Source organism: Neopsephotus bourkii, unplaced genomic scaffold (genome assembly GCF_033783945.1).
Source record: "Neopsephotus bourkii isolate Nb327-2 ecotype Australia unplaced genomic scaffold, CSIRO-AGI_Nbou_v1 NB_1287, whole genome shotgun sequence".
Classification (NCBI taxonomy): domain Eukaryota; kingdom Metazoa; phylum Chordata; class Aves; order Psittaciformes; family Psittacidae; genus Neopsephotus; species Neopsephotus bourkii.
The window spans coordinates 3,288,613-3,312,636 of NW_026901771.1; the positions used below are offsets into that span (position 1 = coordinate 3,288,613).

The 24,024-nt window shown below is 39.8% G+C and overlaps 1 protein-coding gene across 1 annotated transcript; it reads right to left on the bottom strand.

The window, feature by feature from the left end:
- Positions 1-395: 395 nt before the first annotated feature.
- Positions 396-17,963, bottom strand: KEL (Kell metallo-endopeptidase (Kell blood group); the record flags this gene model as incomplete). The annotated part of the gene is made up of 17 exons (XM_061365497.1): positions 396-2,161; positions 3,437-3,532; positions 3,784-3,941; positions 4,180-4,247; positions 6,510-6,620; positions 7,567-7,670; positions 8,099-8,176; positions 8,742-8,840; positions 9,910-10,020; positions 10,526-10,649; positions 11,925-12,070; positions 12,465-12,653; positions 13,612-13,674; positions 14,793-14,939; positions 15,539-15,663; positions 16,163-16,366; positions 17,807-17,963. Coding segments are annotated over 17 exons (2,157 nt in total), but the record flags the coding sequence as incomplete, so codon positions are not given.
- Between the last annotated feature and the right edge of the window lie 6,061 nt (positions 17,964-24,024).

The following is a 24,024-nucleotide window of genomic DNA, read 5'->3' on the forward strand; positions in this document are numbered from 1 at the left end:
ACTTCAAAGTGACCTTGTCTTTAAAACAAAATATTCATAATTTCATCATACACAGTAAGAACAAGAAAAAATTGCATATTCCAGGGACCCATCCCTGCCATGCACAAGATAGATACAAGAAAAATTGAAGACGCCTCAAAATGCAGACTGTCGACAGCTTTTGCTTTTTCTATACATAATACACAAAGAAGCCAAGTAGTCTCAGCACACTGAAATAACTTCTATATTGCACACAAGTTCTGGTACAATGTTAATTGCTATTAATCTAAGAGATAGTCTGGACATATTGCTGGGACAAAATTCATCAAATGAGTGGAGGAAGAGCATACACTGTTCAAAGAGGAAAAATAAGCACAATCCCAATTTGTTATTCTTTATGATGCAAATGCATAGAATTAATTCTAGGTATTATCATTTATTACTTGTGAGGTTCAGCTATGAACTTCAGTCATGCTGGGAACAGTACAAATACGGAACAAAGAAACAGGCCTGGTCATAAAAGAGTTTGCCATCCAAACCACTTTTTTCACTGAAGCAAACTCTTTACTAACATTTTAGTTAATTAATGAAAACAAAATATCTGAAAAGTCTGTTCTTGGAAAATATTTACCTGCATTAGTCAGTACTGGACCAGAATAACGGAGTAATTAGGATTTTAAGAATTTGTACAACGCTTACATTGAAAAGGGCTATTTCCACTTGCACCTCTTCTACAAACAATCCCAAGGCAACCAGGATAATAAATAAAATCAAAATTCTCCCATAATCAAGAACACTCTGAAGAACATGCAAAAGGTTGTCGTGGTTTGTATACTTAACAACTTTGATAAATTCTAAAACATTGATCTATATTTTCTAATTATCAGCACCTGAACTTGATGCAATTATTAGGTTGCTCTTGAGAATGTGCTTTTAAGCATGTCTCCTGCTACCCTAAAATATATTACTTCTTTCTCTCTTTTCCTTTAAAGCACTTTAATACATAAAATCAAATTTCAAGTAGAAAGTAAAACCTTACAGCAACTCTGCTCCTCTGTTTCGATGTTACATGTTTGCAAATACAGGGATGAGAGAACCAGGTTCAGGATTCAGAAGAGTTCTTGGAATTCCAATTGTTCAGTGTTCAGAGACTGCTAAAACCCCTTGTGACTGTTCCTCCACCCTCAACCACATCCTCAACTCGAAATATAGACTTAAAAAAAAATAATCTTTTTAAAGAAAGAAAGAGGAAAGTCAGAATCTTCCCAGCTCCCAATCCTACTCCCACTAATGAGGATGCTTTCCTCTTCCCTCTTTTGTCTCTTAGGAGTTTTGCTGATGAAACAGAGAACAGGGAAGAAGGTCTTCAGCAACCTTCATTATTAGGTGACTTATCTTTCAGCCTAGAAGCTAGAGCCTTGAGTCTTTCCTAGTTCCTTTACCCATTTATTGGCAGTAGAAGAGGATTCTTCCCTCTCTGGTAACCTACATGTGTGGTTTGCCACACGTTTGTCTGAGTTACCAGCTGGTCTTAAACCACGACACACAGTAACCCATAGGATTTCCCTAACAGCATATCTTATGTGAACAGGTCTTAGAGCTCCAGTTTATTGCCCTGCCCATTCAACATGACTGTGAGGTTGCAGGAATAGGCAGGGAATGCACTGAACAGAGGGACTAATAATGTAACAGTCCTTCTGTTTATAATGACTCAGAAATCGTTGTTTACTAGGTAGTCATCTTGCTACCTTAGGACTTGCTAAACTCTAGAGCTGTCACATCTGGGACAGCATTGAGAGCAGTAGAAGACCCTCTTCTCTTATGAGCTCAGTTTAATGATTTTGCTACAATCAACTGCTGAGAAAAAGATACTAAGAAAAGGCAGGTAGGAGAGTGAATAAGAGCACTGCATCACCCTCGGGGCCCTGAGAAGATGGTCATACTTTTATAGGTCAGGCCTTCCTCTCCCTGTGCTCACACCTCTCTTCCTCTTTTTCCATGCAGATCACCAGATGTGGCATTTCTTGTCTGGGTTCATTTGGGATCCACTGGGACAGTGGAAGTGCTTGGCAAAGTCCTGGCTGTTGCTGACAGGCCCACAGACACGTAGTGGCAGGGGACTGTGTGGATCTGTGTTCAGGGAAGACTGTAATTTCTCAGGATCCTGGTGTCCACACATTGCCTGAAAGGAAGCAAACCAGGGAAGTCAATCTGATTGAAAGTCCTCATAGAAACAAAGCTTTAGGCTCCTCAAGCCCCTGTACGTTTGACTGAGGCTGCTGGAGTAAACAAGGAAACACACATGGATGCCAACTATGTTCAGGTCTTTCCTTCCACCACCACAATTTCTGACTCTTTTCCCTTTTGCTAAGCTTCTCTGTCCCTGTTTCCCTATCTGACTAGATATCTGCTCCTTTTCTATGCTGCATAGTACAGAACACAGGGAATTTAGACCAGCTTGGAGTTTAAGATCATGCAGCCTTGAACTCCATCTAAAATAATGGTGTAGATGTAGTCTTAGTGTCTAGATTTAGATTCTTAAGCAAAAGCAATGAGTGTTTATCCTTCGACAACATCCCTTTACTACTTGAAAGACTGGCTGGAAGGTTATGTGACTCTACCAGTGTTAAACTAGCAATCTAAGTCTTCACTTTTGTTTTCAGTTTTTATTCATTGACAAATGATGCAGGAGCTGTCAGACAGCCTCTGAAATGCAAAACTTGCCACCAAGACCCAGTAACCTGTGATTTCAGAACTGCTTTTCTACCCACTGCTCTGACCTAACGTAAATACATGCACAAAACCTTTTCCTTTGCACAATTACAGTCACTTATAAGAGTGTGACTTTTCAGAGTAGAGAAATCCAATGATCTATTATGAGGAAATCAACAGCACAATGACAAAGGTACAACTTTGCAGAAATCATTAAGCCAGGTTTCCACAGAAATCTTCAATGATGTGTGCATGTACTCCTAGTTATTTACCTCTAATTAACACTCAAAATCCTTTATCCTTCTCAGTTACTCAGAATGATATGACCTCTAGTTATTTACCATGACGGAGAAGTGAATGAAGAAAGGCACGGAAAGGTATGTGCCTTTTCCAATAAAATTCCACTTTCCATGTTCAAGATTGCTCACAACAGTAAAAAAGTATTTAGGACCTGGCAGTGAAGCATGCTTTCACTGACACAACTTGCCTGCTACAGCTTAATTTTTGTAGATTTTAGAGCTTTGGAAAAGAGATAATTGCAGACAGGTCTTTTGTTAGCTTTGAGATCCATAACAGGTTAGGGGTCCTATGTGTGAATTTTAGTTTTCTTTTTTCTTGGACACATTGGTTATTCCGAGTTCTGAGAGGAGGGGAAAAAAGGGATTGAATATTGAGAAAGACAAACTGTAATAATGTGGAAGACAATAGAGAGTGAGAGAGACACAAGTAACCTAAAATTCATTACATGAGCAAAACTGAGGTAGAAAAGCTGGTCATGTGAAAGTCCAATATTAGGTAAATCCTTCTCTTCTTTGTGCTTTTTCAGCCAATTCTTATAGGCCTGTGGAGAGAGAAAATTAATAATACTAAATTCCCCTTCAGATAGTGTCCCAAACCCATGTCTTCTCTCAATGAAATATATAAACCTAGTATATATTCAATAAATTAGCAATTTTGTATCTCTTTCTCTTCATTCCGAGAGTCCCTGCTGCTGACCATGGCCTTAATAAAAACAGCATAACAATCTTGTGACACAGCAGCTGAGTTGTGTGATGAGACTGTGAGATTAGAAAGGTAAGTATCCCACAATACCTGGTAAGCAATGGCAAGCCCTCCAGTGTCAGCTGTATTCTCCAACAGCGTAAAAGTACCATTGACCTTAAAGCCATAGCTTTCATACTGTTCAACCAAGCAGTCTATAGATTTCTGTAGTGCACCCCTGTTGCATGTAGGACAGCCCCCAGGCAGCACTGTGGGAGAAAAAATATCCTAAAAAGTAAAGGTTTTTCTGGCATTCACCTGTATTCTTCACATTAATCATTGAGTCATCTTAGTAGTCAGCATGGCCTGTAGTAGGTTTTTCTTAGCTTCATCTACCTTAATAGTATAGCTGTACATTCATAGAGGGGCCAGGATTTAAGATCCCCTGAGAGAAAGTACCAGTGGGGACCTAGAAGAGTAAACAAAGACACCACAGGAAGTACCCACCATAACCATAGAATGTGTGAAGAAGTTCATGTGCCATGAAGACCCCGATGGCTCCAAAGTTCACAGCACTGAAAAAGAAACATGAAAGGAGTGCTTTTGGAAAGAAAAAGGGGGCAGGTGAGCATTCCTTATGGCCATTGAGCACAACTGTGGGCTGCACAGGAGTATTCTACCCTGAGAGCACTCAGAAGCACTTTCTATTTACTGTCTCTCAGACGTGGTACACTCTGTAAAAATGCAAATACTAGTGTAAATTATTCTACCAATGCTTAAATTTTCACTATGGACTCGTATTAAGGTATTTATAGCTAATAAGTCATCGTAATAATGAAGAGTCTGTGAATGAGATTGTGCCTTTATGAACTCTAGTGACATCTACTGTTACTGAGTTATGTCCTTATTTACCCACTACTGGCTGAACTGCTGCACAAACAGTGATGGCAATGGTAATCATACAAAAGCAGGATAGGTGGAGAAACAATCTTGCAACAGTTCTCTAGTGAAAAAATAATATGAAAATGGCAAGAGAAATTAAAATAATGAAGATTTGAATACAATTTCTCTTGTCTAGCACTGGTGATCTCGCTACAAGCAAGAGATTGTAATCACAGTATCATAGAACAGTTAGGGTTGGAAAGGACCTTAAGATCATCCAGTTCCAACCCTCTGTCATTGGAAGCAACACCTCACAACAGACCGTATCACCCAAGACTCTGTCCAAATTGGCCTTGAACACTGCCAGGGATGGAGCATTTACCACTTCTCTGGACAGCCTGTTCCAGTGCCCCACCACCCTCACAGCACGAACTTTCTCCTTATATCCAGCCTGAACTTCCCCTGTTTCAGTTTAAATCCATCACCCCTTGTCCTATCACTACAGTCCCTGATGAAAATAGAGATCTGTAATACAGATCTCCAGCAGTTCTTTCCAATGGGAATTTCTCTGATTCTATGCAATGAATCTAAAATAGTCACACAAGCAGAAGTACCCTCAAAACATATTTCCATAATATGAAATGATGGGCTCATTCTTTCTTTGCATGCACTTATTAATGCTGTTGAAGCATGAAATGTTTGTAGTAGATCATTATTACATGCTTGGAACTCAGTAGGAAGTGAAAAGAACAGAACAGCTCATCTTCTCTTAGCATGGATCTTTCAGAATCTCTGTAGCTTGTAACTTCTTATGGTTGCCCAAAAATGTTGCGGGTGCCTCACCATTAGAACTGGCCAAGGTCAGACTGGATGGGGTTTTGAGCAACATAATCTAGCAGGATGGTTGGACCAGATATTTTTAAAGGTCCCTTCCAACACAAACCATTCTATGATTCTATAACGATTGTACTGCTTTGTTGACTTCCTATTTTAAAAACTATCCTCACAGTCATTTGAATTGTTTTTTGTCAGTAAGGTTTAAATTTTTGCAGCATCATCTGAGATAAAAGCTATCATGCCAACTCACCAAAAGCTGATCAAGTTTGACTTATCAGTCTACTCAGCTGGGATGACAATGATAAAAAGGTATTTTACTAACATGGAATACAAAAGGAATCAGAAGTTATGGACAGTTTTTCAGAGAGGAAGAATATTGTAAGTGATAGCCTACCCCACTTACCTTTCAGTACAATGGGATTAGGAAATCTATCTAACCATTATCATGCAAAAAAAAGGACATCAAATAATGTTTTTACAGTCAACTGTTTTAAATGCTTTTAACATAAAAAAACCAAACCAAACCAAACCAAACAAAACAACCCCAACAACTTAATAGATCTGTTCCATATGATGAAAGAACCCAACTAAAAATCTGGTCTATAGAATTGTCATTGCAGCAGGGGAACACTTGGAATTAAAAATGTATTTGCTTATTTGAAAAGGTTTATTTAAAATAAATAAGAAAAGGAACTGTGTTTGGCCATTTGAAGACTTCAGACAAAAAGCTGCTCTGCAAGGCTCAGATTTGCTCTGGATTAGATTTGCATGGGTTAGATTTTTGGAATTCTTGGAATCGAGAAAATGAGAGGCAAAGCTGAATCGTCCTCTTTGCAGTTAACCTACACGAGATCTCTGCCTCTTTGTTCTGGGTAATATACTTGGCTCAGCTTAGTTTCACCTAGATTCTGATTTTGCTCCAGCTGTATCAATGATCACATTTTCAGAATTCATAAGGCAGTCTCCATCTGGCTTTAGAAAAAGGTATTCCACCCCCCATGTCTTTCTCAGATGCAGTAAGAAAAAGTGGTTAAAGACAGACCCATTAATACTCTTCCTGGAAACATCACACAGCCAAGCGACTACATTCAGCTTCCACCTCTGCAGCCCCTTCATACCTGGGAAACTTTGTGTGGAAAAAAGGGCTGCGGAACATTCCAGCAGGAAAGACGACCATGTGTTGCCTTATTGAGTAGTATGAACGCACAGTCCAGGGGGACACATGCCAGCTAGAAACAGAAAAAGAGAAATAAGAGAAAGTATTTACTCCTTATCTCATCATTTGCTCTTTCCCTCCCTTGGTCTTGCAGAAATGGTCTGCTCAGTACAGCTATTCATGAAGCAGCACCAAATGATGAAATTCACATTTTCTACAGTTAAAGGTGTTTGAAATAAACCTTTACTTGCTTACAGATATCAGAACTAGTAGCTTAGCTTTCATACACATTAAGGGATTCACTCTCACAACTTCCCTGCCAAGTAAGTCAGAATTCATAACCTCCTGTGAAGTCCTGCACAAACTCTTCAGGTGGTGTGAGGTCCTAAGCATGCCTGTGAACACTGCCTGCCTTATGAAGCTTCACGTCATGCCTTTGAGATGACCCTGCCAGCGTTCACATCATCACAGTGCCTTGCTGGTTGCTTTGCTGCTAAGTGCAGGACAGCCATCCAGCTCCCTTAATCAACAGTTTATTGACAAAGAATGTTCTTTTTTTTCAGGGGTCTGCTGCTCCCTCCACAACAGCGGGGTTTTTTGGTAGCATGAACTCAGGCTGAAGGTAAGAGAGGCTGCCATACTCAAGGGGGTTTTAAGCAGGATGCAGCAATTCGGTCTTGCATCAAAGAAGGACAACAGCATCTTGTCTTGCATTAAGAGAAGTGTCGCTGGCAGCTCCTCTATTCAGGACTGGTGAAGCCACATCTGGAAGTACTGTGTCCAGTTTCACACACACACACACACACACACACACACACACTCCCCCCATCTGCACTACTCCTCCTTCCGCATTAAAAGAGAGATACAGGCATACAACTGGACACAGTCCTGAGTGACCTACTCTAGCTGATCCTGCTTTGAGCAGGACGGTTGGATTAGGTGGTCTCCACAGGGCCCTTCCTAACCTCAGTCCACAAGTGTGTGATTCTGTTCTATTTATTCAGGTTGCTGACACGTACTTATTCTGTGAAGGATGCTGAAGGAGTTTCAAGTAGGAATTTTCCCTCTGTACTTTCAAACAAGCGACCACATTGAGGAAAAAAGTGTCTTCATTTATCACCAGCTGAGGGAAGAGACAGGTAATGTGAATGTTATAGGGCATGAGCAAGGAACTAATTGGACAGTATGAGAAAAAGTCCCATGGGTCAAAAAAGGGTTCATCAAAAGACAAACCAATGGAATACTTGTGTTTTTTTCTTTCTCAGTTCTAAAGACTTCAATTTAAGATATGACAGTATGTTATCTGCAGGTCAAACAGACCATACAAGCAGGTCATAACCAATCTCTATCAGGCCACCCACACTCTAAACAGAGGTAATAATATAGAAGAAATACATAAAGGTTTCTTGGCCCATATGTTCTCAGAAAATGAACAGTAGAAAATGTGCATTGGTACAGAGATCGTATTCTCCTTTAGGAGCAGACAAGATAGCAGTTGTTAGAGGTAAACTGCCAATAATGAGGCAGGCATGTTTACATTATATAGCTCACATTCTGGTATTCCACGTTCACTTTGTCAGTCTGGAGTATGTGAGCTGGATAGCCGATCTCCACTTGTAGTTTGGAAACCTAACAACAACAAGAAACATGAGCAATATAAGGTTTTACATTTTAGCAGCAGTTTTTAAACTCTATTTCTAAACAACCTAATTATGATCTGTGATTCAATCCTTCAAAATGACAGCTACTCCGTTTCAACAAGACATCTTCTCTTGCTACTTTGCTTTCTTAATTCAATGACTTCAGGCCTAGTGGAGTTCTAGTCTTCTTTTTCTTTATAACGTTATTTTCTGGCATTCACCTTCATAGTTTTTAACCTCTCTGGGTGTATTGTACTGAATATCTCAATACAATTAATTCATAATACAATTAATATTGAACTGGTATCTCAATACAATTAATTCAGAGTATCTAATGGACAAACAAACACTGTGCCTCTCTATGCCTACGAATCAATGCCTGATCACATGTGCATGATGGCAGTCATAGAACCACTTAAAATTCTCAGTGTGTATAAGACATCTATTTAAGACTGTGTGCCTGTAGAAGCAGGTCAGAATATGTGAACATGGCATATGTTTGCAAAGGTTTCAGGGAAAGGAAGGTCTCAGTAACTTTTGCCTTCTGCACGCACCAAGACTTTAGCCTTTTGGCGAGTCTGTTCATCCATCCACTTCAACTGATCCAGTTGGTCACAGAGGGCATCTTGGATCTCAGAGAACATCTGCTCAGCCTGCCGTGAAGAAAAGAAGGCATGGCCAGAACTGCAGAAAAACATTTTTCAGGTTTAGCTACCACCTTCCTATGTTCCAGCAATTCAACCACAGAATAATTGGGGGAAAATTCCTCTTCTTGTGGTGAAAGAGGAGATTTCAGTTTCTACAATGATTTAGGCTAAAGTTATTCGGCATCCAGTGGTTCCTCACAGGGCTTATCATCTCTTCCACATATCTTTTCAACTTGTTTCTCATGGAAATTAAGAATGAAACATAATTCTTTTTCATTCAATCCCTTATGGGATAGGAGTGGACTAAGTGATTGCCTCACTTCTTGAGTAAAATTAGAATTCAGTATCCACAAGTATTTCATGCTAGTTTCTTCCTTTCCAAATTTATGGCAATCTGACAGTCTCCTTCACAGAATTATGTTTTGTTCATTCAGCTTTGTGCTTCACTACACGTAGTCTTAGTTTTCTATTAACTTTTGCTGCAGTTACTTACTCTTGTCAGTTTATACACTGCAAGATCTTCATAAAACCTGGTGCCTACACTAAATTCCCTTGAAGAAAAAGGGACTCTGGTCATCAAAAGAAAAAGAAAAATCCCACACTGCAGGCAGGTGTTCCTTTTACTGTGGATCTATTCAGAATGTTTTGGCATTGATTTGTTTCTGTACAAATGGCCATACAACACATTAATAGTTTGGGAATTTAAAATCTTATTTAAACATATCAGATTGGTGATGAATGCTGTTAGCACTGTCACTCCAGGAAGCACACTGAGATTGCATGCATTTGTAGGGCTGTCATAAGCATTGGTGCTGCACATATGACTTTGCTAGCAAAGTCATAATAACTGACTTTGATAATAACTGGCATTTAGCATTGATCATTCTACCAGTGACAGCAATATCTGGTTCTGACATCTTTCATTCCCCAAAAAGGAGGGGAAGTGCATAAGTACAGGAATATGTAAAAAGGTATAAAAACCTACACATGATTTTGCTGCCCTGATGTGGTCTTAAGCTGTCATGTCAAAAAAAGGAAGACGAAGCTGACTGGGATTAATAGGATGAATACCTACAAGTGTCTTTGTCTGCTGAGGGAAAATTTCTTGCACAATCATCTGTCCTAGAACTGGCTCAAAGAAAGAGCTGGTATCAGTCAAGCACTTCCTCCAGCGCTCAGCTGGGATCTGTAAGAACAGAGAAAGAAATAGAGACACATGACAGTGAGGACAGAGAGATAGGAATACAGTAAAAAGACACATAGACATACAGTCCGTAACATACTTGCTGCTATCTAAAAATGACAGCAGTGACGTAGTTCTATTTAAGGTATCTCAGAAGAATTTAATCAACTAAAACATTGATTTCTTTATGATTTACTCCACTTATTTTCACACAAGATGAAGATTCATATGCTAGCTGAGACAAATACGTAGAAGAAAGGTGACCATCTATATATTGTTCCCTATCCCATGATGCAGTGTATTTAGCTCTCCAAAGCTTTTTGTGTCTTGTTTACTCCCACATTTCTTTGAGAAAAAGGAAGCATTTAATGGCTCAGTCAGAGTAGTTTTCCTCCCGAAATCTAAGACACATCCATCCAGACAAGGCATTGAGAGAACATCTACAAGGCATGTCATAGGGTGTTCAGCTTCTCAGAGGCTGAATGAAGACGGTTAACGGCTAACTCACCATTCTAGATCCCATTTTTCCATAAAGAATCTTAGATAGTTCCAGGCGTGCATCTTGGAATCGACTGTCAAGGGCTGGGGAGAGATTCCCAACCAGACAAACAATCATATAAATGTGAAGGACCCTGTAGGAAAATAGCATTTAAAAGAACTGAAGATTGAAGGCTGGTCACTATAATCACAGAAGTATGGCAAGTGTGAGAGAAATAATTTGTGGCAGAGGAACCCTAATAACCTGAATAATGACAACAAAATACTCTGAATGGGCTACACATTTGTCTGTCAGAGAAGGATGACTTGACATGAGTCAACCAGAGAAACTCTCTCTCCCAGAACACCATGAAGACACAGGGTAATTGCCTTCTGTGGCATAGTATTCTTCATGGGAAGCAGGAGAGAGACCAATTTTAGGACTGGGTAAAACTTATTATAGAATATAATATGTGGGATTCTGTGAGATTTATTATGGGATGTTTGTGGGAAGGGCCAAAGGCAAGGAAACAGAAGGATCACAGAGGACTGGGGGAAACACACATGGGAAAAGGGAGAAGAAAAGAGGTAAGAGGGAACATCTGAGTGTAAACTTGTGGCTTGCCATGACATCTGTCTGACTGAGCCCTGTGCATGGTCACCAGAATCTGTCCTATCTTATTAAATGCTATGCTTAAATAACATTCTACTCTCTGTGTGGGGATGGGATACTGAAGAAACAAGGACTCTGAAAATTTACTAGAGGGACTTTGGTTCAAACTAGGTGCTAGAGAGTGCAGGGGTCTGAGAGCTGTCTAGAGGTTTGGACCAGCTACTGGAGAGATCTGCACATATATATGTGTGTTTCTAACAGGAAGAAACCAGAGCATCAGCAACCAATGTAGGGCTGCAAGACTCAGGGGCTCATATATCCAGGTGCCAACAGCTGTGGACATCAGGGGATCTGGGGCTTAGCTTCTGGATATATAGCTGGCCTGAATATCTAAGACCAGTTATTCGAATGATCCACATGGTGTGCATGTATATATATATATTTCACTAGTATAGACCAATCTTGATCAGCTGGAGAGCAGAAGTAGGATGAGGCTGTCTGAGCTATTCATATTCGTATGAGTGCTGGAGGTAGGGAGGAGAGGGAAAAAGGTATGCCAGTAAAGGCACTGTGTTTCATATCTGTTTACCTGAGTGACATATATATATATGTGTATACATGTATACTGCAGGCATGTGCAAGTCTATTGTGAATATATTCTAAGCCTTAGTACTGGCGAAACCTGTGGATATAAAGCCACAGCAGCCTTGCAATTCTCCAGCTACTGTATTCTGCAGGCTGTAACACAGACCTCTTTAGTTTATGGCTAATATTTCTTGAGGTATGAACAACTACAACCATAGAGATTGACTCCTACCTTTGCTTGTGCCATTGTTCAATAAGCTGTGACATGCCTCTTATGTAATCCATGTCATGCACTGCAATTGGCTGAGACAGGTTCATCTGCATAGGATGGAAGACAGCCTGGAGACATGACAACCAGTCTATAGCTGGTGCCTTTTCCTAGAAGTAAAACAAAGCTTACATGCTGAACTATGAATCTCAATTGACTGACAAGAAATAATGGGAAAACTGGTGCAGTCTCTTTAATACTCTTAAGAGATACTTTCAACAAGTTAAACTATTTTTATGATGTATTGATTACAGTAGAAAAGGAGAATTGCCTTTTTTATTACTGAATTAGGACCAGGGAGGGGAGAGAGTTGTGTGCCTGAGAAATCCAACTACTGCCAATAAAATACTTCAAGTTAATAGGTTCTTTAAAGCTCAACAGTCTCCAAGTGTAAGTTGCAAGGGAATGGCATCTAAGCAGAGTGTCTCATAATCTCTTTTGATCTGGATCTTCAGAATGTGTATGTCATGTTATTGTGCTGCTCAAGTTCTAAGGCATAGATACCTGTAGCTCCCTAATGGTAGTGTGAAAGAACAGCATCCCCCTCTGCTGTCTTTCCTGCAGTGGGGTGACAAACTTCTGGAGGTTAGAGATGAAGGACAAGGTAAGGGAAAAAGAATCCGGGGGACCATCCTGCAGCCCTCCAAGTAGGCCCCCCAGTTTCTTCAAGTATGAGAGATACACACGGAGAACCTGCAATACAGAGCATATGACCAGTGGGAGAAACATGTATGAAAATTAGTCAACCTGTTAATTCATCCATTTAACCACCCATCTTGACTATATAAGTTTCAATCTTACAAAACCACTACAGTTCCAGCCCTAAAACTCTCTTCTTCACCATCTTCAGATGGAAGAGTTTGCCAAGTAGAGAGCTCCTCTCCCAGTGATGAACACTGAATTCCCAAAAGGCTATTTTTTTTGTCCCAGTTTAAAGTAACATTAAATATCAGAATCATTTTAGAGATGTAGACTTGCCATCTCTGGAGTCAAGGGAGAGAGATGTAGTGCTATGATGAGCCAGTAATTTGATGGAGAGAAAATGCCAGCTTCTTGCTTCTACAGTCATGAAGTATTAAAGGAATGGTTGCGATGGGTAGACAGACTGATTTTTTTGAGAACTCTTCTGAAAGACTCAGACTGAGAAACTGAAATCACCTCAATTTTTCTTGTAAAGTTCATTCAAATGACAGAGCTGTGATGAAATTCACTTTGTTGCAATGACTCCCAGTGTCCAAGAGCTTGTTTCTGCAGCTCAGCTTAAAATGCTTTAAAATAGCTTTTAAAATGTTAGCTACCCCTCCACCAACACACAGATTTGAAGTTATAAAGCCTTACTTTGGATAAGAACATTCAAGGGGAAAACTAGAGGGAAGCCCCGGTTCATATTTCTTAGCAAATACAAGTGAAAATGATACTATTCTGTTTCTACACTGGAAGTTTTAAAGCTTGCATTTAGAAATGGGTTACATTTTACAAACTGTCTTTTTTTGAAAAGCAGAAAGTTTTGTGGATAATTCCTTCTGGAGACATTTTCCAAGGTCACTGACCGTAACCCATGGGAACAGACCACTCTGACCCAGGAGGCAATTCAAGGAGATCCCTACACCAAATAGCTATTTTTACCTTTCTTCAGCCTCTGATATGTTACCTCAAGATAATTTTTCTCTTTGAATTTACTCTCAGGTGGCATCTCAAACTCAGGATGGTCAATCTGCAAAAGGAAGTACACACATCTCACTATTATTATTGTTATTATTACTATTGGTTATTAGTATCATCTCACTCTTTCCAGAAACACTGGGAATGGGAGGATGTGCTCAGCAGACTTTGTTTTGTGCCACAAAACCTGAAATGTTAATAAATTGTTTTCACTTCTGGAAAATGTTTGCTATGCAATTTTTTGGATCTATCATATTCTGCAGCTCATTTACGAAGCTGCAGTGACTGAGAGTCGCATGTAAACCGCATTTTAAATATCTCAACATGGGGCACTGATTTTGGCTTGGAAAGAGTTAAATTCCTTCACAGAAGCTTTGTATGAGGCTGTGTTTTGGACTTGTGATTAAAGCAATTAGTGTTGATAATAAAGGGATGTTTTCATTATTGCTGAGCAGCGCTTACACAATGTCAAGGCCTTTCCTGCTCCTCATATCACCCTGCCAGCCAACAGGCTGGGGGTCCCAGAAGCTGGAAGGGGACACAGCTGTGATAGCTGAACCCAGCAGAGCAAAGGTACATTCCATACCATATGATGTCCTGTTTAACAATAAAAGTGAGGGTGATGGAGGTTGGCCAGGGTTGGCAGTGAGCAATTAGGGTTTTTTTTTAATCACTTCTTTTTTTTCTTTTTTCTTTTTTAATTTTTTTTTATTATTATTAAAATGTCTTTTCATCAACCCCTGAGTTTTCACATTTCTCCTCTTCTGATTTCCCCTCCAGCCCACTGAGTGGGGGAGTGAGTAAGTGGCTGCGTGGTACTTAGCTGCCTATCTCATTTAAACCACAACAGTGAACTGCAAAATTCATAACACACTATGCACTTATTGTCCATTATTTACTAGTCATACCACAAACGTAACACAATGAAGTGCATTTTATACTGTCAGGCAAAATTGATGAGAGAAAGTAAGCAACTTGCTCTTCCACATCTGCTCCTTTTCCAGAAATAAGTGCTTTCTATGTAATAAAATCAAGCAGCTTACTGAAAGTTAGGAAAACTTTCTTCGGAGAACACAGGCTTAACTTCAGCAAGCCTGGGCCTCATGGGCTGTGTAACTGACTCCTTATTCCCAGTGCTTCTGGATGATTCTCCTTCTTTAGTCCACTTACCTGAATAATATTGGTCTTGAGGTCAAAAGGACTAGGACCCACAAGGACTTTGAAAAAGGGAAAGGTGCTGTATCTGCCCATGAGAGTCTGAAGAGTTTCATTAAAATCTTTTGCTTTCCCCACACCTGTGATATTCCATCCACCAATCTAGTAAGGGAGGGAGAGAGCAGGACAGCAGGTGAGAAAAACACTTGATCTATATTTACTAAATCTTTCTTTTCACTCCTATGAGCTCAGTCATGATGACAACTGAGAGGCAGCAAAGCAAAGAGCAACAGGGGAAACTCATGAAGAGTTTACACACCCTGTTGTCTTTAAGGTGACCTGTCACTTTTGCTTAAGCAAAGCAACCAGCTTCAAAATGACACAGGGAAAAGGAGCAATAATATCAACACAACAACGCGTATAGGAAAGAAGCAGGAGAAGGAGAGAGGGAAGAGGATCCTATTGAAACTGAGCTGCTCAGATTAGAAGTGATCCCTCTTTACAGTCTTGGTTGTTGTACAGTCCTAAAGTAATATATATGGACATGAGGAGAAATTCGGGTACTTAATGTTAGAAAATCAGATCTTGAAACGGTATTTAAATCTAGAAGGTTAGAGGCTGTGCTGTGAACCATGAGCTTAATTCAGGGACAGATGCTAGCAAAATTCAACCATGTAGGACCATACGACATTAACTTCACACTTTCCTTTTCCCTGCAGGAATTATCTTCTGGAGGGAAAAGAAACAGTGTAAACACTCACCTCATTTAGGAGGTCCTTCAATGGCTGAGTTCCTTGGGATTCTATCCTTTGGGTATCCATGCAGGACTGATAGAACTGAATTGCTTTCTCCTTAGCTGAGCCTTTTATCCCAAACTGTGGGCTTTCTGAGGAAAAAAAAGTAATCAAAAACTACAAAAGTGGTTAAAAAATTGTTGGGGCAGTATTAGAGCAGAGAAAGGTTGTAAGAAAATGCTACCCTGCACTTTGACTCAGAACAATATAGTAGATACATCCATACTTCCCACAGTCACACAAAGCAAGTGCCATGACTTCTCCTGAAGCCAGACACGAGTTTCTTTGAGTGGAACAGGAGCACAACAGGAAGGTGATGTGCCTGGGCCGTTCAGACAAGCACAGCAACAAAGGTCTACCTTTACAAGTCAACATGAAAATAGTTTGGGTTTCATCTGTTACACTTGGCAAGTGGAATTAAAATGCTTAAAATGCAGCTATTGTAATATGACATGCTTAAGAATAGATCTGTACCTGTAATGACAGAAGAACGGAAAGACTGGACTCAGACCCTGTTAGGAATTATTGTGCTCTCAGTTACTGGTATTGTCAGCTCTGACTGAGGAAAATACATCATTCATCTGTCCCTACCTAAAAGTCTTTTCAGGATCAACTGGTTTTCTTCCATCAACACATCAAATACATTCAGTGATTCTTCTGTGGCTCTGCTTGAATATTTGCCTTCCCAGCTGCCACAGGCATATCTGTAGAAATCCTCACAGGGGTCCACAGTGACATTCCTAGAGTTCAGGAGTCTGGCCAACAGTGTAAGACCCAGCTCGACATCACAGGATCCTGGGCAGGAAGCAAATAGGAGAGAACTAACCAGTAACAACGGAGAGTGAGAACAGCTCCAAACAACAAAAATGAGTTATCTGTGGGGCATTTCCACCCGAAGATTTCTGTTTGGTACAAACTCCTTTGCATGCAGAGTGTCAAATTCCTTGCAAGTTTTTGCTGACTGTAGAACAAAGCATGTTCTGTCTTTCACTTCACAAGAAGATTGCATTTATACTTTCTAAGTAAGATTACTTAAATGAAAAACAGGTAATCAGCCCAGAGGTAGTGTCCTCTCTTTCATACTATCTAGGCAGTCACAGGCTGGGTTATTCTGCCTTCTCAGTGTATTTTCTCTGAATCAGCCAAATTTGTCCAAATGATAAACTAGAAGTAACTGTAAGTGTGAACACATGAAGCAGAAGAAGGGCATAGCACTGAGGAAGTAAGGAGGTCAGTTGAAAACATGGAGGGAGATATTCAAGCACGGGAAATATTTCTCAACAATGACATTTGTTAGAACAGAACAAAGACTTTCTAGTACATCTTGTTTTGATCTAAAACTCCCTTTACCTAAACTGCTGCAGATCACTGGATAGGTGTTCTCATTTGGTTCAGTATCTTGTAACTACATCAGATCAAATCAATTATTTACTGAAATAAGCCACTTGTAAATCAAAGTAAGATTTCCCATACTATGGGTTCAACAGTTGACATGGGAAGGGGTAGGCAGAGTGGAAATAGACAAAATCTAAACTAAAAGTTTTCCCTTGGTCTCTGTAGTGAATGGTCTCCAACACAAGGGTTGAAGAAAAATGCCAGGTGAAGAGTCAATAATGTTTATTTTGGAGCAGGGAATGTCTGTCTCCACCAATATGAATGCACATTCAGTACTGAGCATTCTGAACACATAAACATTTACAAAGACCATTTTGCAGAGAGTTTTTCAACAAATTTGAAAGGCAGATCAATATTTCTGGCCCATGCTTACAGATCCCTTCCTTAGTAAAAGACCATGACTTTTCTTTCTAGACAACAACTGTACTGGTCTGTGCTAGAAAACTAGGACCAGACTTAAGATCTGGTCAGAGATGGAAAGGTGGAGGAGGAACTCCAAGTCTCAGATTCAGACCAGTTTCCTGGAGGTGACTACAACAGCGCATGGCGTGGTGACGAGATGCAAGTCAATGCAATGATGCTCTCTCCCAAAACTGGGTCCATGCATGTTAGATGGCAGACAGAGGAGAAGAACAAGTGTGGCCTATCCCGTATGGCCCAAGGGAGAGGAAGAAGAGTGTTATCTTTTTTATAACCAGTTTAATGATACTTTGAGAATCTGAAAATCTGATTCTCAACAGAGATGCTGAGCCTAATACCCAAGGAAGGCAGGCAGGAGAAAAAGAGGTCTTACAGATGGTGTGGGTGATGAAGCAGAGGAAAGGATATCCTGTATTATACCTCGACCACAAGTCATCACGATGTAGGTGATAAGCATTGTAAAGCCAAGTAGTGTACTGAGAATAAGTGTCCACAGAAGTAAGCATTTTCTCTGAAGGCATCGTTCTTTCTTTGCACCCATTCTCAGCTCCTGGTCATGGGTCTGAAGACAGAAAAAGAAGACAAACAGAAAATAATTAAGAAAGAAAAATTCATATTAAAGTTATCACTGGTCATATACTCCATCTGCCACCTAACCTATTAGAAGATAACTCACAGGATTAGTGCCAGAATACCAACAGTCGTCCAAGTCATCTAAATGACTATTCCCTGAGGAGCTTTCTCACCTCCTTTATTTCCTTGTCATTTCTATCTAAAGGTGTTACACAGTGTTGTGAGTGCTATGCATCAGAAAGGCAGCTTGCCAGCTGTCCCTCCATACCTCCTTCAGGTTTATGGTATCACCTTGCATATACCGCCTGAAGATACCAAAGCCTTTTGGAGCCCATAAAGCTGATAACAGGATGGCTAGGACTGGTGGTTCCTTATTCTATTGCAATCTTGCACAATTACAGTTTGCTCATTTCAAATGCAGTAGCTAAACTGCATTTGTCACCACACTCAGTATCTATCTTCCTTACCACAAAAGCAGAAAACATAGATCTTTACAAAAGCCACAAGAAAAAAGGAAGCAAAATCATACAAGAATTAAGTACTTCAGAGCATGTTATAAATGAGTCTGCTGTTAATCATCTTGCTTAATATACTATATACAATTCCTGTACCACAACAGTAACAAAAGACACAGAAAGAAGTAGGAAAACAGACTTCATTTTATATCTTTCAAGCATACATTTTATTCAGTCATTTACAGAAGCCTCTCAAAAGCATATGCCAGCAGACTTGACTCATGGAAACTGCTACCAAAGGTTAAATGCCTAACTGCTTTTCTCCTTTAAAATCCTATCCTCTTGACTTCTTAGGCAGGATATAGAGTAAATAAATGGAGAGCAAGTACATACAAGTGAATCTTGTTATTAAAAGGTGCTAATAGAGAACATGATCATACTGGCAAAGTACAGCATAGGAAATGTAAAGGAGGAAATTCCAAATTCCTTTTATACACCCCTGTAGGTAAAACACTTTAGCTTTTACTCCTCAAGTAGAGAATAAGTGTCACGACCTATCAGTATGGCAGGGAAGTGAGCAAAAGAAAATTAGTTTGCCTGAAATAGAAGAAGAAGTATTCTTCAATGTGCAAGCTCTCGTCTCTCACCCTTTACGAGACAGTGAATGATCTACATTCACAATGTAAATGTTACACACAAAACTCTCACTTATCTCTGCTGTCCTTGAATGTTTTGTACCTTTTACCAACCCCGAGGAAGCAATTCAGTTCAGTGCAATTTGTCTGTAAATAAGCAATTGACACTTTACTAGTTATTTATATGAGACATCAAATCAGGAAAAGCAAACCATACTACCTGGCGACCAACTATGTTTACCATGCCTTTCTCACATTCAGAAAATTATGCCATGTCTACCCACAGCTATTTGTGGGGAGGGGAAATTGCATGTTTCTGCATCAGTAATTTCTTAAGTCATTTGTTGAAAGATGAAAATTATTATTATTATCATTGTTATTATTGTTGATGATGTTGTTGTTATTTATTCATCAGTGCTTCAAACAGATCTGAATAGACCCTCAGAATGACCATTTGGATGACTAACAGGAAGGGCAAAAACCTCCTAAATCCTCCCATCCTATTTCATATCATTAATTCTGAAACTGGGACAAGCCCGTTCTGAATCCAACCTATCAAAAACTCAACTGCTCTGGCTCCCACAGGCAACAAGCAGTGTAGCTGTGACAGCAGAAGAAGAAGAGAGGGGTGCAGCAAAGGTACCACAGCAGATTACAAGACAGACCCATTTCCTTACCTCTGAAACAGTCCTCATCCTTGTCACGGAGCAGGTTTTGCTCCCGTGGTTACCACAGTTGTCAACTCTGTTTACTTGTTTACTATCAGTCTTCTGTGCCAAGACACACTAGTAAGGCCACAGACAATCTTTTCTTCCCAGCTTGGCTGATTGCTGTGGGGAGGAGAAAAGAGGAAAAGCCTTAAGAAAAACGCCCTTAAAGAAAATGTGAGGGAGGGAAAGGGATACATTTCTTCAACTCTCCACCCACCTTCTCTTCTTAACACCTCTATTTCTCAATGAACTGTATTTTTTTTTGTTCCCTTTCCTCTCCCAGAGTCTTTCTGTCTCTTGGAGCTGCACTGAAATCTTTTTGAACAGAAGTATGTGATTCTCTATCTCCCCCAGCCTCAACTATTTGCTGCTGCTTTACTCTGCAACTGCCTTACCATCCTGCCCACCCAAGAAGCCTGTTTTGGGCTGATATTCTCACTGCTAGTAGCCTGTTTCAGCCTGCTGCTCTGGGGCCTGGGGGCCTCTGCCTATTGCAAGATAGTATAGGTTATGAATCCAAGTGCTCCTCCTCAGGCAAAATAAGGCCAATATGCTGACTTTCTTTTTGCTTTCACTCATCTGCATCCAAAGTCCATTCAAATGGTGAACACGTATGCACTTTTGATTCGTTTTCTTTTGCATCAAGTGGCATAAAAGAAATAATTCGTTACTGATTCTATTCACAGTTGTTTGTAGAGATGCATACTGGAAAGATTTGGGAAAGAAGTTTCTCTGCTTTGAAGACTGGGAACCAGGATCACTTCCCTGAGGTATTAAAACTGAACAGTGAACACTGGGAGCTGAGACCTTCTCAAGTGGCAGTTGGGAGCTGAAAGAGATCACAGAAACATAAAATGGTTTGCATTGGAAGAGACCCTAAAGCTCATCCAGTTCCAACCCCCTGCCCCAGGCAGGGACACCTTCCACTAGAGGAGGTTGCTCCAAGCCCCTGTGTCCAACCTGGCCTTGAACACTGCCAGGGATGGGGCAGCCACAGCTTCCTGTGGGCACCCTGTGCCAGCGCCTCAGCTCCTCTTACAGTATTGGTGTCAGCTTCCAAAATGACCGAAACAAGAATACAGGGACAGAACTATTTACCTCTCAACCTTGCTACTGTATCAGAGGAATACGACGTCTTGGTTCACTAGACTGAATTAGATATCTGTTTAGTTGTCCAGAGCTTCCCAAATTTTTGCTATCTCCTAAAGTCCAGATCTTCTCACCTTCATCAGATTTTTTTTCTTATTCCTGTAATGACTGCGTAATTTCTTAACACATTGATTATACTGTGACAACAGAATTCTTATATAGCTGCAACAACTTACACTCAATTCTTTCGACTTCTCAGGTCATTGGTAGCTATGTATTTCTACCTTTATCAAGCAGCACTGAGTATTGCAAAAAAAGGTCCTTGCACACTGAGAAAAAGGCCCTTGCTTTCCTTGCAATAGGTCACTTCTCTTCAGTTTAACATCAGAGTCCAATTTGCAGGTACTTCTTGCATAAATGGTTCAGATTCCACTTGGTGGAAGTAACAAGGCATTCTTGGTAGTCGTAACTCTCACATCACTGGGAGGAGCATTACTGTGATCCATAATGTCTAACAGGTCATTGTGGCTTAAATGTATTTACAGCTAGTCAAATCTCAAATCTTTGTGCAAAATGCAAGATGGGAATATGTAACAAAATTCATCCCTTATAATCCTTTGTTTTAACATAGCTTTAAGTCTTCCGTATACTTCTGCCACATTTACCTTTGAGCCTTTTCCACTCTTCCCTGCTTTATATCTTTTCTCACAGTAGCTACAGTTCTAATACTCTTTCACAAATGCTTTTCAGTAATTGCACTGGTAATGCAGACAAGGAAATGGTACGCAAATGTGTGTAGCGACCTGACGAAGTTTAACTATGAGCAATCTTACAGTGAAGATAGGCACTAGACAAATTTGTTCATGACAATATTCACTTTACTTATCCATCTTATCAGGCTCTTCCATCTTTGTAATTACAGCATCCTACAGCTCCCAAGCTTAAAGTAATGAAGCTGGATTAATTTCTGGTTTTCTAATAAGTACTATGTAGGCTTTAAAATTTATCTGGCTAAGGAATTCATTGTCTTTTTGTTTATAAAATAGGTATGAGCATTTTGAATACAATTTAAATTGAAGCAAGTAATAAAACATTGGCTGAGGTATTCAGTTTTAAAGTAAAACTTGAGAAGACCAAAAAAGCCTTTTGGTCAAAATAACAATGGGATATGATTGGAGACAACGTGGTTTCCTGAGCCAGTATGTTTCAAGCAAGTCTTCTATCTCCTCTGGATTAAATGTAACTTTGCCACATAATTTGACACTCCATATGGATTGTCACACACACTATCTACAATTACTGTGAATTTGTATATATGGTCTATTTGTTCAAGACCTTGTAAGCTAATCAGAACGCATCTTGAAAAGCAGTTGGATCACATCCTCATTATAAGCACATAGTATGTTTCAAGAAATGAAATGCCCATCACTTTCTGAGTGAAAAGCATGGGTCTTTGAATTAGTACATATTTCAGTGGGGTTGTGATACTGAGGCAGCTTTCTTGAAAGTTCTGGCATGGATGTGATGGTCCCTCTCCTAAGACATCACAGACCATAATAACATTATATACTGGCTCTATCAGACTCTACTGTTAGTTTCCTTTGGAAGAATATGCTACTGAGTATCATTCTGCTGCAACAGAGTTTGTTAAACAATTCAATAGGAAAGTTGAACTGTTACGGAAAGAATCAAGTTGCTAAAACTTTTTTATTCCAAAATTCATAATTCTTTTCTGAAAGGATATGGAGATTGAGAGATGCAGGCATAAGACATCTTTTATCCAAAATCATATACCCCACACTTCAGAAAAATCTGTTTGACTGATGTCATTAGCTGAAGTGAGTAATTCAGAGGCTGTAGTTATGTACCGTTTCAAGCAGAGTTTCTTCTATCTATCAGAGTAAGGACACAGCATGTTTGCATCTGGTACCGATAAGCCACGGAAGCATATACTGCGTTTTCCAAACTATCAGTTGGAATTGGAAGTTTTCTTTAGGTGAGGTGCCGCAGGACAGTGTAATGCCTGTATATGTCTTTAAGCCTTGAAAACGGTCTGCCTTGGAGGGGATTGCATTATGACAATGTGTGATCCGACATCTTTTTGAGTATAGAGCTTGTAGAGCTTTGGAGATCTTGTGAAGTATGTGAAGTATTCATATATATAAGAATACGGTGCTGTATATGTTCAACTGGATTTTTTTTTCCCCACTAGCACAGAAGTTTCTTTGAAGACTCCTTTATCAACTACAGAAAGTGAAGACAAAAAGCTTCCCTGTAAACCTTTTCTAACTACAGAAGCAGGAAGAGGGTGTTTGTAGGGGAGACGTCACAAGTAATCCTTATCGACAGATTCTTTTCTTATCTTTGAGGCACAGATGACAGCTCGCTCTCTCTTGAGCCCACAGACTAGTGGAAGGACCTCTAGCTTTTTCCTGTGTGGCAGACACTTTCTCTTCTCTATATAGTTCACTAGCTTTTCCAAACGCAATACTGATCAGCACATTGAGAAGAACACAGTGCTTGACATGTCTTCCAGCTATCACACATAAAAAGCAATTACCTTTTAAATAGTTGTACAATCCAAAGAACGTGGAATTAAGTGTATTGATGTGTGTTTGACAGATACTGTTGCAAGCATTTCTTATGCTTTCAGGATGCAGATTTCTAAAACATGTTTCCTTAATATCTGTCCTGAAGTGAAGTTTAATTGGGACTTTGATCTTTGACATTGTGTAAATAGTAAATCCCCCTGCAACAGTTCATTAGGGTGAAGTGTTGCTTCACATATTGATATTCCAGCTTCAACTTTCAAAAAATATGTATGTATCATAAGCTGTACAAAAAATTGCCAGCTTTATGTAATTAAATGGAAAAAAGGAGCATTGGAAAACCATGATGCAGCAACGTTAATGTCACTGGCCACCTTGAAAACTCATATGGAGGGTTATCCCTTGCAAAGAGACTACACTTCATTTTGAAAATAGACTTGTCTAACTTAAGCTTTTCTACCTCCAATGGTCACTGACGGTACCACCAGTGACCAGTGTGATCTGTGGATTAAAGCAACATGAAATAAATTCTCATTTATACGAAAAACTCTCTGCCAAAGGTCAGCAATAGTTTTAGTAACCATCAAAAGAACAAATTTGTTCTGAAAAAATCAGAACACTGTAACA